Raw genomic sequence first — 13547 nt, forward strand, 5'->3', positions numbered from 1 at the left:
GATCTAAAGATCTTTGCCTTTCATTTAAATTTAAAGTAACATCAGCTCTTGATGTGAAGATAAATGAGTGGATTTCAATAATTATCATAATTTGAAGACCAGTTATTAAAAGGGGATGGCGGTCAGCAGGTTCACCATCATTTCAAGATTAGGTTATGGAATTGGGAAAGGTGGCAGCATATGAAAAAAATGACATATAGACTACCTGATAAGTTTGTCAGACAAGGTGGGACAAGGTTGAATAGGATCATTGTGGTGAGATGCATTGTAAAAGCATGTTTTATCTTTGCTGGCTTTTTTTTTTTTTTATAAATAATATTATTTATTTGTGTTTGTTGTATTTATGACAGCAAAATGCAATAATTGTAACTGATGCTCATACCTGTCAACATTGGGATGTAAAAGTAAGGGATGAGATGTATAAAACAGGAACTAGTAAAAGGTATAATGAACAATCTGATGGGTGTTTTGAGCTGAAACTTTATATACACATTCTAGAGAAGCAAAATACTTGTATTAAATTTGAAAAAAGGGGTAACCTTGGTGCCCTTTAAGACGAAATTTGTTGTGTTTAAAAGAAAACCCACCAAGATCGACATGTTTAGATATTAATATTTGTATTATTTTGTGTATATGTCTGTTCAAACACACCCAAAATCCAGATTGTCCACTTTCGATCTGCTTCAAATCATGTGTACAGAATTCATTTGGGAAACAGCGTCTATTAATTACTATGAAGCACGTCCAACAGTCACGCAAACGATACATGAACTAACTGTTTTGAGGATTGAATAGGAGGGGTAATGGTGCCTGTAATGGAAAGGAAGGGAATCCTGTCGTCTTTGTTTATTTTAAAGTGTTTTCATGCCGAAATAAAATGAAAGCACTGAACAGATTCACATTTAAGAGCAGGGGGCCACCCCTGGTAGTTTGGCAATATTGGTTACGTATCGGGAGGATCAGCACTTCAATGTTTACTGCCACTTTTCATAGACAGATTAAAAACAAAAAATAAATCGATTTCTGAATCCTCTCTATATTGCTTTCCCATACAAGCATCTAGACATTCTTCATCCTTACAGTATATCAACTATAATTTCAGAAGTTATCTTTTGTTTTTTGTGAATTTGTACATGTTTTTATCATGCATTTGCTTCATTGCATCAGTTTTTTGATTTTTAAGTTCTTATCAAATTCTTATCTTCTTATTTGAATTCTCATGTAAATGTAACATGATCCTTTAATTTTTTTTTATTTGCATTGGGAATGACAAAAATACTGGGGTAAAGCATTACATTTGATTTATGATTAAAAGGTACAGTAAAAGCCCCCCTTCCCCCCATATAAGATTTGGGATCAATATTAGTCATTGAAACCTCAAACCTTTTTGAGAATGAAAAAAAACATATGGCGATCGGTTCATAAATGTATTTTTAGACTTTGCTTGTGTATAAAACTGCTAATTAATATTTTTGTGGCGACCTCTACACATTTCTCCTGAATGTTTTTCCAGATGACTGTTATGGAATGTATAGTTTAGAAGTGGTTGTCCATGTTTGACCTGTTTAAAATCAAGAATTATGCTGAACCAGTTATATAAACATAAAACGTATATGTAAGTCTTTGTAAATAATGTATATTTTCTTGCGCATTCACAGGTATTTAGAGGAGCCCACTATGATTTCAGTATTCTCAGGGAGGCCGGTAGGGAAGCAGGTTGTACATATTGCCTGTGGCAGCACATACAGCGCAGCCATCACAGCAGATGGAGAGCTTCACACATGGGGCCGAGGAAACTACGGCAGACTGGGCCATGGTAAATGCAGTAGAATCCTGTTTATACCATGACATGCAGTATTTGACTTTAGGACGAAGTAAAATGACACATATGTGTTTATTGATCCTGAAGGCTCCAGTGAGGACCAGACCACTCCCATGCTAGTAACTGCACTGAAGGGGCTGAAGGTGATCGATGTGGCCTGTGGAAGCGGAGATGCTCAGACGCTTGCTGTGACTGAGAATGGTGTGATATCTGACATTTGACTGCTTTTATTGTAATGATTGAGTGAAACAATCACTTTTCTCTTGATTGCTCTTTACAGGTCAGGTATGGTCATGGGGTGATGGAGATTATGGGAAACTGGGCCGAGGGGGCAGTGATGGATGCAAAACACCAAAACTAGTGGAGAAGCTCCAGGATCTGGATATTGTGAAGGTGTGCTGTGGGAGCCAGTTCTCCGTAGCGCTCACTAAAGATGGACAAGTTTACACCTGGGGCAAAGGAGACAATCAACGACTTGGACATGGCACTGATGAACATGTCCGCTATCCAAAACTACTTGACAGTCTGCAAGGTTCAGTGTTTTCCTTTATTTTCAAACCATTGTTTTTTTTATTTACTGGAATTACTTGTACTGAAATTACATGTTTGGTTTACTGAGGCAAACCAAACATGACAATGTCTTGACACATTTCTTAGTTTGTATCTTATGAGTATCAGATAGGTCTTTCCCTGCACTGAATAGTACTGTATATACTTTTGAAGGTAAAATTGTTAGCCCTCCTATGAAATTATTGTTTTTAAGTTATTTGCCAAGTGCTTTTTCAGGGTCTTTTATCAACACATTTTTAAAATAATAATTTGTTAGTTTTAATAACTAATTTGTCATAAATAGTTTCTTCTGCCTTTGCCATGATAAGAGTAAACTAGTGTTAAAGTGCCATCTAAGGGGTTAACTAGGGTAATTAGGCAAGTCATGGTACAACAGTGTTTTTTTTTTTTTAGCCAATCAAAAAATAATAATTTTAAAAGGCCTAATAATATTGCCCCTAAATATTATAAAAAAATAGAAACTGCCTTTATTTCAGTCAAACTTGCATAAATAAATTTGAAGTAAAATTATTATAGGAAAACCCAGTATTTGTGTTTCCTAAAACTAAATATCTGATTCAGGAATGGTGTGTGATTATTGTAGAAATGCATGTGATTTTATATTGAAGGAATACAAATTTTTATGTATATAATTAAGGGTAGTGGTTGGGGTTGAAGGCGGAGGAGGGATCCAGGGGTGAGTAGGGTGCGCAACTTATTTGTTTGTGTAGTCACTTGAAGTGCATTTTCAGCGGACGGTGGGCTGTTCAGAAAGGCTAGGTAAAACACGGTGTGGATGTGGCTAATTTTCGTTCTAAAATGTAATTTTAATACTAAGACGTATTTGTGTAAACGGGGCCTAAGTGTGTATTTTTTGTGAGCAGGATTGCAAAGGGGGCGGGGGGTAGGATTGGCAATGCTGGCTCTGCATCGTGTTGTCTATTGGCCATGGACGATGGCATCGTCTATCGGCCCAACCCTAATAAATATATATATATACCCAGCATTGGGTCAAATATAGACAAACCCAATATTTAGGTTTAAAATATGTAATTTAAATAAAATTATAAAAAATTTACACAACGGTTGGGTTTGTACACCTTTAACCCATACATTGGGTCAAACACAAGAATATTGCTACATTCAGCTCATAAAACACACACATGCTAAAGAATAATGGATAGTTGCACATCTGCATTGGGTCAAATATGGACATCTTATAGATTTAAATGGCATATTTCAACCCAGTGTTTGGTTAAAACAACACAGCATTTGTGTTTCATAGAACTACATTCTTTTTTAGGAATGATGGGTGATTATTGTAGAAATGCAACGAATGCAAATGCAAGAAATGCAAACATTCATAAAACATTAACCCTGTATTTGGACAAATATGTTGAAACCCAACATTTAAGTAAAAAAAATTAAATTGATTTAAATTGAATTGAAAACACATTTTCCCCAACATTGGGTTAAAACAACTCAGCATTGTTTTTTAATCTATTTCTTAATTAAAAACGATAATGTTGCTTCATTAAGGTCATAAAACACACGCTAAAGAATGCTGGGTTGTTGCAAACCTGCATTGGGTCAAAAACTGAACAAACCCATTTTTTTTCAGTTATATTTTAATGACATATTTTAACCCAGTGTTTGGGCCAATCAACCCAGCATGTTTTTAGGGCTTATGGGGTAGAAAAACAGCTTATAGCAGGTGATTATTATGCAGTGACAGAATATGTGACTTTATTCATCATTGTGTTTCATTAAAGTGTATTACTTGAACATCAATATTTGAAAACATTTATTTCACAGGATGGCTTAAAATTTTTAATTCTATGGAAGTTACAGATGTCATGTTATGTTAACCTTAATCAGCACAAGCATTTTTAAAGTATGGCACATTTGGCTTGAGTTTGCATTTGATGTGAAGTTTGCTCTTACCATTCAATCATTGTTAATTCAGGCAAGAGGGTGGTGGACATAGCGGTTGGCTCCACACACTGCCTGGCCCTTACAGAAGAAGGAGAGGTGCACAGCTGGGGCAGTAATGACAAACTACAGCACTTTGACACACTTTTCTCCAATAAGAAGCAGCCCAAAGCCTTGCCAGGCCTCAACTCCAAACACATAGTAGGCATCTCCTGCGGTCCTGGCCAGGTAGGTCCCTTCTTCCACAAAGATGTGATTCATTGTATATTGCATTGTACTTATCTTTATCGTCTCTCTCAAAGAGTTTTTCATGGTCATCCTGCTCTGAGTGGTCTGTGGGTCTCCGGGTACCCTTCGTGGTAGACGTGTGCACTATGACCTTTGACCAGCTGGACCTGCTTCTGCGCCAGGTTAGTGAGGGCATGGACGGCAGCTCTGATTGGCCACCACCACAGGAGAAAGAATGCATGGTCGTGGCAGCTCTCAACCTGCTCAGACTACAGGTCAGTGTGTGTGTTTTTTTTCTCCTCACCCATTTACAATAGATTAATAAAAGAGTAATATGGACTAGCCTCCATGTGTAACCCACCGGTCCTTCTGTACCCAACCCGGTGTAAGCTGGGATCAAACCGGCGTTTCTTGCATGTCGCTAGAGCATCTTTTGAGATCAGAGGAGTGAGGTTTACCTGCATAGGACTTCGCTAGCTGGCCTCCGTTACACTCAACTCTCCATCCCGAGTGAGTCCCCATGTGTAACCCGACGGTCCTATTGCACCTAACCTGCGCTGTGCTGGGATCAAACTGGCAATTTGCTGTATTGGAGTTAGTCACAACCCAGTACTGGGAAATACCCATACAGTCTTGCATTGACACAGATTTGCTGTACTGTTATGATCCATTATTATTCATTCATTCATTCATTCATTCATTTTCTTGTCGGCTTAGTCACTTTATTAATCCGGGGTCACACACACATTCACACACACTTATACACTACAGAGAATTTAGCCTACCCAGTTCACCTGTACCGCAAGTCTTTGGACTGTGGGGGAAACCGGAGCACCCGGAGGAAATCCACGCGAAGGCAGGGAGAACATGCAAACTCCACACAGAAACGCCAACTGAGCCGAGGTTCGAACCAGCGACCTTCTTGCTGTGAGGCGACAGCACTACCTACTGGACCACTGCCTCGCCTGATCTATTATTACTGATACTTAATCATTACTAATGATTTTAGCAATTACCCGAGTTTGATACTTTTATTACAGAATCATTAAATGTAAGTTCAAAACAACAAGATTTGTTTTTCAATTAAAATCTTTATTTTAGGTCTTGAACAATTTATGTAAAATTCTGAAGCAAACCAACCTAGCTTCTTGAGCACAATGGAAAATATTGTAATACTTACTGAAGTGTAATGTGATAATGAAGAGTGGAGTAATAATTCGGCTTTAGATCACAGGAATAAATAAGATTTTAAAGTGCGCATGTACTGGAAGCTGCGACCATTTAAAATTTTTGTTTGTATTGTGACACAGTGGGCGAGGCTTGTTTTCTATACTGCGAGCTGATTGGATGTAGTAAAGTAGCCATTTCTTTCAGAATGTTTTATAAAAGGGTTCCGAGAGTATTTACAACCTAACAGACTCATCCTCTTCACCATTTCTGTTTGTTCTCAAAACTGATAGTTAGACAGGGCGTGGTTAAGTATGTTAGCCACGCCCGATACCTCAAAATCACCTAATCTGAGGCTGTGTCCGAAATCACATACTTCTTACTATATAGCACGCTTAAAAGAGTAGCATTCATAGAATTCGAAAATCAGTATGCGAGATATACCTGGATGACCAACTACTTCCAGCGAGATTCTGAAGTGTGCATCCGATGCACGCTGCACTATTTCATGATGCACCGTGAGAGAATTCATGAATGGGAGTGAAGCGATGCAATTAACACGGGTGGGTCACATGATGATAACACAATGGCGGATTTAGTACGTCCAAGTTCCATTTATATAGCTTACATTCATAATGTTCAGATTTTAATTTTAGATTACAAGTGCAAAACAATCAATGTAAGGTAACAAAATCATTTAATTAGTTTTGATTTCATTTGCACTATAATTCATAAGAAATTATTATTTTTTTATTTTAATAATATTTAACCTTTGTGCTATTTTTCTACTGTTTTTTTTTATCAAACAAATGCAGTCTTGTTGAACCGAGTAGTTTAAATTTCACATTCAAACCTCTTGATGAGTTTTGTAGGCTTATTGCTTCAAAAATATCAGTTTGATTGGTAGGGAATGTCTTGGAACAGTGCTTTAAAATGGGGATTTTTGTTTTGTGTCCAGCTTCATGCAGCCATCAGTAATCAGGTGGATCCCGAGGAGCTGGGTCTGGGTCTGGGCAGTGTGCTGCTTAATAACCTCAAGCAGACGGTGGTGACTCTGGCCAGCAACGGCGGGGTGCTAAACACTGTGCAGGCTGCCGCCCAGACCGTGCTCCAGAGTGGCTGGTCAGTGCTACTCCCCACTGCAGAGGAACGAGCAAGAGCCCTGTCCTCACTGCTGCCCAATGCAGGTCAGTGCATGAAATCTGTGCTTGGAAAAACAGCTTGAATTAATGCTTAATACTATTGGCATCTGTTTTCCTTTATTTTTATTAAGTGTTCCATTTATTTTATCATTTGTGGATAAGTGTCATCTTGGCACCATTGTATAAAGTCAAAAAATAAGTCGAGGTCTGTTTCCAGCAGAGTGTTGTTGGTCAAAAGCATTTCTGTGTTTTTTAGCATCTGCTAATGAGATGAGTGTAAGTCCTGGCCGTCGCTTCATGATCGACCTCTTGGTTAGTAGTCTGATGGCAGATGGAGGGTTGGAGTCTGCTTTGAATGCTGCCATCACGGCCGAGATCCAGGTCAGCATGTTTTATTTAATAGTCATTTCATCATTTATTCACCCTCCATGCCTTATATCTGCAACATCCCACAGAACCCTGCCAAAAACAGACAGAGGAGGAAACAGATTCATGACCCCTCAGGGGAAAGTGTCAGAAATCATTTAAATTTTAAATAATGATGTTATCGGTTATCCAAAACTTGACTACAAACACAAGTTTGTTGTTTTTGTTGTTGTTTGGTGTGTTTTCATCTTCAGAATTAAATTTTTTTGTGAAGTGTTTGATTTTGCTGGGTTTGTTTGGATTGTTTTTGTCTTTCTGTTTGTTTATCACTTATTTTCTTCATTTAGTTTGCTTATGTGTTTATATGTATTTTGTTTTTTGAAGGATTGTATTATTGTGGTTTGCATTGTTTTTGTCTTTCACTCTGTTTAGCACTTTTTTCTTCTTCATTTAGTTTTTTTTTTCAAGAGTTTACACTTAGCTGACGATTGATAATAAAGCTTGTTTGGCATGCTGTCGTAGGAGAGAGCCCTGAGCTCATAAGATCCTTGAGCCCAGGGCTCCCTCGTGTTTGCAAGGCGAGAGTGGAGTTTGAGCTCAGGTAGATCTCCAGAACTCCCCTGCTGTAGTAGCTGATGAACAGATAGTGATTGCTCTTAAGAGATAACTACTTACTAGGAGCATGTCTATGGTGCTGGTTTGGATTAGTCAATTAAATTTAAAGTTGCATGTTTTTGGACGGTGGAAGGGAACTCGGGGGAAACCCATGTGAGCTCGGGGAGAACGTGAAAACTGCACAGAAACGTCGGCTGGCTTGGTAAGGACTTAAACCAGTGACAATATTGCTGTGAGGCAACAGTGCTATCCACTGGGCCACTGTGCCACCCATTTAGGAAAGGAGGAGGAGTAGGGGTGGAAGGGGGGTTTCTTCAAAATGAAGATGGCTGTGATTTGGAACTTCGGGTATTTATAGTGGTTTAGAAATCTTCTGGTTGGTGAATCATGAATTAAATAATGCGAGACCAGCCGCAAGCAATCGTAAGAACTTGATCCTCTCGAATTTTGTTTATAAATAAACTTCCTTTATGTATTTAGATTTTAGTTTTTTTAAGGTTGCTTTGTGGTTTGGATTTGGTTTTGTTTTGTTTTGTTATCACTTTTTCATTTAGATGTTTTTTTTTAGTTTAGTTGCTTTGTTGTGGTTTAAAATGTTTTGTCTTGCTGTTTGTTTTCACTTTTGTTTTTGTTTTATTTTTGCTTTGGAATGATCTGTTGTCCAAACCGTATCTCAATTGCTTTTGTATTTTTTTAATTTTTTTTTTGATGTTTGCCTTTATTTGAACTGCTTTGTGGGTTGTTTTGCTTTCATTTTATGTTTTACTTTTATGCTTTGGTTTAATGATTTGCTTCATGTTTTTGTTGGCGTTAGCTTTTGTTCTTTGCTTTGACTCTCCAGTTAACTGCTTTCTTTGCTTGTCTTCCATTAGGATATTGAGGCAAAGAAAGAGGCTCAGAAAGAGAAGGAAATCGATGAGCAGGAAGCCAGCGCCTCTTCTTTGCATCGCTGTCGCACCACACTGGACAAAGACCTGATCAACACCGGCATCTATGAGTCTGCCAACAAACAGAGCCTCCCATTGGTCCAGCTTGTCCAACAGCTGCTCAGGTACTGCAGAGATTCGCTTCTCTGATTCTTGAAGCCCTGACACACCAGGGGCCTCATGTACGAAGACTTGTGTGGAAATCTTACTAAAACATTGCGTACGCACAAAGCTGTAAATGTGCGTACGCAGAAAAAAATTCAGATGTATGAAACACTGCGTACGCCGAATCTCACGCATATTCTTTTGTACATCCGAATGAACGTGAAACTGAGCGCAACATGCACGAGCGCAAAACCCCTCCCTGCCTCCTCCCCCGTATGAATATGCTAATGACTATGCTAAAGGCAAAACCCAACGAAAAAGCAACGGCAAAATCAAACAAAAAGAGAAACTTTGAACAGAATGTGAATTGGAGGTGCTGCTTTCGGAGGTAGAACGGAGAAAAGCGGTGTTATTTGCAAGTTTGTTCTCCGGAATTAACAACAAAAGAAAAAAATAGAGTGGGAGAGTTTAGCTGATACGGTTAACACAGTTGGGTCTGAACATCGCACTGAGTGCATTTAAAAAAGAAATAGTGTGGTTTATATCTGTAAACTGTTGCAGTACCCTTAGCAGTCTCAGTGGCGCACCTCATAAGAAGCATATGATCATATGCTGACTCGTTCGAGCACAAACTCGGTTCGAATCCAGCGTCTGATGAATTCTTTCTTCTTTTTTTTCCCGCTACATATCAGATTTTGCCCACTATTTATCACGAGAAAGACAAGTAGGAATCATTAATAAGTTTGTGCATCATATTTTATTTGCACATTTATTGAATGGAAATGTTTCTGATTCACGCATGCAAATTTATCTTCAGATAGTGTCTTTATAGCAATGTGCGTGCAGTAGATAGCTCAGATTACATTGGGAAAACAGGCGACCGCTGCAAATTGTGCTTTAATGTTTAGCTGGTCAACTGTATGGTATGGAAATCTTACATACCTACTATATGAACCCGTCTCATACAGCTGCCATTGCAAGGCTCAGACACTTTGTAGAGAAGAATTTAACACAACTGCCTCTAGGAGTCGCCAATGGAAATAAAACAGACACGCACAAAAAATGTGCGTACGCCTGCCAGAAAGCTGCCGTGAAGGTGCGCACATTCCCACGTTCAGTTCATTGTTAGTAAATCCAAACGTGAGCGATTCTGAGCGTGAAACCTGGCGTACGCAAAGTTTTTGTGCGTACGCAGCGTTGATACATGAGGCCCCAGGTCAATGCCATCCTGGTTAAAAAGTTAAATATGAAGACGCTGCAAAGATTATTGGCAAACTACTGTGCATGTTTCTAGTCTATATTCATCATTCAAAAAGCAAATTGAACCCAAAACTGCACATATGCAAACTGTAAACTAGGAAGTTCCTGGTTAAGGTTTTTTGAATTGGAATGATTCTCATCACTTTCTTCACTGTACAAAAAGTGAAGAAATTCAGGTCAGTATGAATATAATTGCATATTGCTATTCTTAAGATGACAAAATTGCAGCAACCTGTCTTTGCCATCTTGAATTTTCTTTCATCACTTTTACCTTTATTATTATTCACCACACTGCCACAGTCTTAGCCAATTCAACTAGCTCGGATGCTATTGAATGAAGCTGACCAGCGCTTAACGATGACCCAAATTTGGGTGGAGACTGGTGACTTGGTGTCTCAGGGTTTTTTTTTTCTAACTAACTGAATTTGCCTGTAGTAACACTTTTTGTGTGTGTTTGTTCTGAAGGAACATTGCTTCACAGACTATAGCCCGTCTTAAGGATGTGGCCCGACGCATCTCAAATTGTCAAGACACCGAGCAGGTCAGCAAGGAGCGCTCAGCCTCTCTGGACCTGCTGCTGCGCTTTCAGAGGCTTTTGGTCTGCAAATTGTATGTCGGAGTCAATGGCACTGTGGGTGTGGGAGGATACAGTAAGTAAAAGAACTTAATTTAGTGAATTTATTATGGAAGTTATACCATCTGTACATCTAATGAGAAGCATCTCTCATTGTCACAGCTTTGAGTCACTCAGAAATTCTGGGAGTTGGCTCTCTCCTGAAGAAGTATATGGCTTTGCTTTGCACACACATCGGTGATATCCTTCCTGTGGCCACCAGCATTGCCCTCAACAGCCATCGTCACTTTGCAGAGGTGGCTCGTGTCCTTGAGGGAGATCTTACAGGTGAAATGCAGTGCTATGTCATCAGACAATAATGACTTCTGTGAAAATCCACAGAAGAATCTTGCTCTAGAAAACTTGAAAGACTTTTTATTTATTTTTTTAAATGTATTTATGTATTTATTTTAAACTTTTTAAAATGTATTATTGTTGGTATGATTTTTTTTGGAGCAAGATCCTTATAGTCTAATCCAATTAAATTATTTAAACTAAGCTAAGCTAAAAGTGCTTCCGTAACTTCTAAGCTAAGCTAAAATTTCTGAAAATGTAAAAATGTTAAAACTCAACTTTTGAACTGTTTACAAATGATCTTCCTTTAAAAGACTTGGGGTTGAACATCTTTTTTTTTTTTTTTTTTTTCACATATTTCTTAAAAATAATAGGTGGTGCATTTTCAGACTGTCTGGTTTCTTCACCCACCAGGTGTTCTGCTACCAGAGCTCATTGTGTCCATTGTGCTGCTGCTGACCCATGATGCTGGACTAATGCAAGAGACTGGATCCATTCCTCTGCTCGCTGCTCTTCTGGAGCACTTGGACCGTTTTAACTATCTTGCACCTGGTACAGAAAGAGATGACAATGAGGATCTTGCCTGGCCTGGACTCATGGGTATGTGAGAAATCCCTCTAAACTATTGTTTAATGTATATGAGTTATGCTTAAATCCAATCCTATTTAACATGAATGAAATTATAGCAAATGAGATGAATTGCTATATTTATGAATTTAGTGTAAGAGAATGTGGTAGGATGGCAAATAGATAACATCTTAGTGGTAAGATGACAAAGCAAAAATGCACAATGGAGTGAAGAAACAACAGTGATTTATTAGAGAAAAGAATTCGAATTTTGAAAGAACATGACCATGTGTGCACCACATGTGGATAACGGTAATAAGCTGTAAATATATATAACATAGAGTAGCAACTGCAACGGCTTTGTCTTCTTTCGGTTTAAGTCATGTTTATGTTAAAACCACATGGAAAATATATATATATTTATATATATATATATATATATATATATATATATATATATATATATATATATATATATATATATATATATATATATATATATAAATATATTTCACCTTGTGGTTTTAACATAAACATGTCTTAAATCGAAAGAAGACAAAGCCGTTGCAGTTGCTACTCTATGTTATATATATTTACAGTAATAATAAATTATTACATTTATTATTATTTAATTCTGTTTCAAAACAGGAATTTTAATAATTTAAAATGATTTATTTTGTTTTCTCATGTAATCACATTCAAATTCACATATGAAACTCGTGTGATATTTCTGTAAGGGTCGGATATAGTAGCTGTGACCTCTCTTTTCTTGCAGGTTTCTTTTTCAATGGACCGAGCTCAAAGAACAACGAGGAGGTGTCACTTATCCGCAAAGCAGACCTGGAGAATCACAACAAAGATGGCGGCTTTTGGACTGTAATTGAAGGGAAGGTCTATGACATAAAGGACTTTCAAGCTCAGACTCTAACTGGCAACAGCATCCTTGGTATGCCTTAAATTCTTAAAATGTTTGTCACTTAAAGTTTGTTACAAATAAATAATATTAAAAATCTAATTATTGTGTTTTTTTTTCTCCACAGCCCAGTTTGCAGGAGAAGACCCTGTGGTGGCATTAGAGGCTGCCCTCCAATTTGAAGACACCAGAGAGTCCATGCAAGCTTTCTGTGTGGGACAGTATATGGAGGTTAGTTTAACTTTCGAATTCAACCTGCCTTTATCAAAGAATATTTTCAATGTTTTCATTCTTCCTCTTGGTTCTGTCTTTCTCCAGCCCAACCAAGAAATGGTGACAACGCCTGACCTGAGCAGCCTGTCCTCTCCTCTTATAGATGCTGAGAGGAACCTTGGTCTGCTTCTGGGGCTACATGCCTCATATCTGGCTATGAGCACCCCTCTCTCCCGCATAGAGTTAGAATGTGCCAGTAAGTCTAACCATTTAGGTTAGGTGTCAGCTAGCTGCATTCATGCCATAGCTCAATTATCATGGACAGCATGTGACATTCATTAATGCTTGATCCCCCTGAAGGACGTCAAAACAAGATGTTTGGGGGGGTCAGTTCTTTAATAATGAGAAATATTTCACTCTGATATGCATTTTAAGTAATTAAGTAATTAAAACAATAAATAATTTAAATATACATTTGACCACCGCTAGAACGGTTCAAACCATTGTGAATGCACAATCCCGTTAATCAGTCTTAGAAATTGCAAGATCTAGAGCATTAATAGACATCATGTTCGCAAGACTTTACTTTTTAGGCTAAATGTAGATACAAACAGCTATTTTGCGTGAAAATAAAGTCAAATTAGATGCATAATAATGTTTTTAGTCTGACCTATAGTAACATCTGAAATAGCTAATCAGTGAATACTGTTGGTCAGAATGCACTAAATATCCCGAAAACACTGACAACTTAAATACGTTTTATTAATGAACTAGATGTAATTAAAAATAAATACATAAATTATTTAAATTACATTGCCGCTCTGCAATGTATAAT

The 13547-nt window shown here is 37.9% G+C and overlaps 2 protein-coding genes across 4 annotated transcripts in view; both read left to right on the plus strand.

The window, feature by feature from the left end:
• The window catches only part of LOC147836428 (uncharacterized), a 719152-nt gene that overhangs the window by 436194 nt on the left and 269411 nt on the right, over window positions 1-13547 (plus strand). The gene's annotated exons all lie outside the window — the stretch shown is intronic.
• The window catches only part of herc2 (HECT and RLD domain containing E3 ubiquitin protein ligase 2), a 97513-nt gene that overhangs the window by 24967 nt on the left and 58999 nt on the right, over window positions 1-13547 (plus strand). For all 3 annotated transcript variants that reach the window (XM_087257609.1, XM_087257610.1, XM_087257611.1), the window contains exons 13-26: window positions 1659-1816; window positions 1910-2023; window positions 2103-2354; window positions 4338-4531; window positions 4606-4806; window positions 6657-6885; window positions 7097-7221; window positions 8694-8872; window positions 10578-10762; window positions 10849-11013; window positions 11434-11619; window positions 12362-12532; window positions 12627-12730; window positions 12818-12968. In XM_087257609.1, the coding sequence (XP_087113735.1) occupies window positions 1659-1816; window positions 1910-2023; window positions 2103-2354; window positions 4338-4531; window positions 4606-4806; window positions 6657-6885; window positions 7097-7221; window positions 8694-8872; window positions 10578-10762; window positions 10849-11013; window positions 11434-11619; window positions 12362-12532; window positions 12627-12730; window positions 12818-12968 (2414 nt within the window). The remainder of the gene's footprint in view (window positions 1-1658; window positions 1817-1909; window positions 2024-2102; window positions 2355-4337; window positions 4532-4605; window positions 4807-6656; window positions 6886-7096; window positions 7222-8693; window positions 8873-10577; window positions 10763-10848; window positions 11014-11433; window positions 11620-12361; window positions 12533-12626; window positions 12731-12817; window positions 12969-13547) is intronic.

Source organism: Danio rerio, chromosome 6 (genome assembly GCF_052040795.2).
Source record: "Danio rerio strain M-AB ecotype USA chromosome 6, GRCz13ab, whole genome shotgun sequence".
Lineage (NCBI taxonomy): Eukaryota > Metazoa > Chordata > Actinopteri > Cypriniformes > Danionidae > Danio > Danio rerio.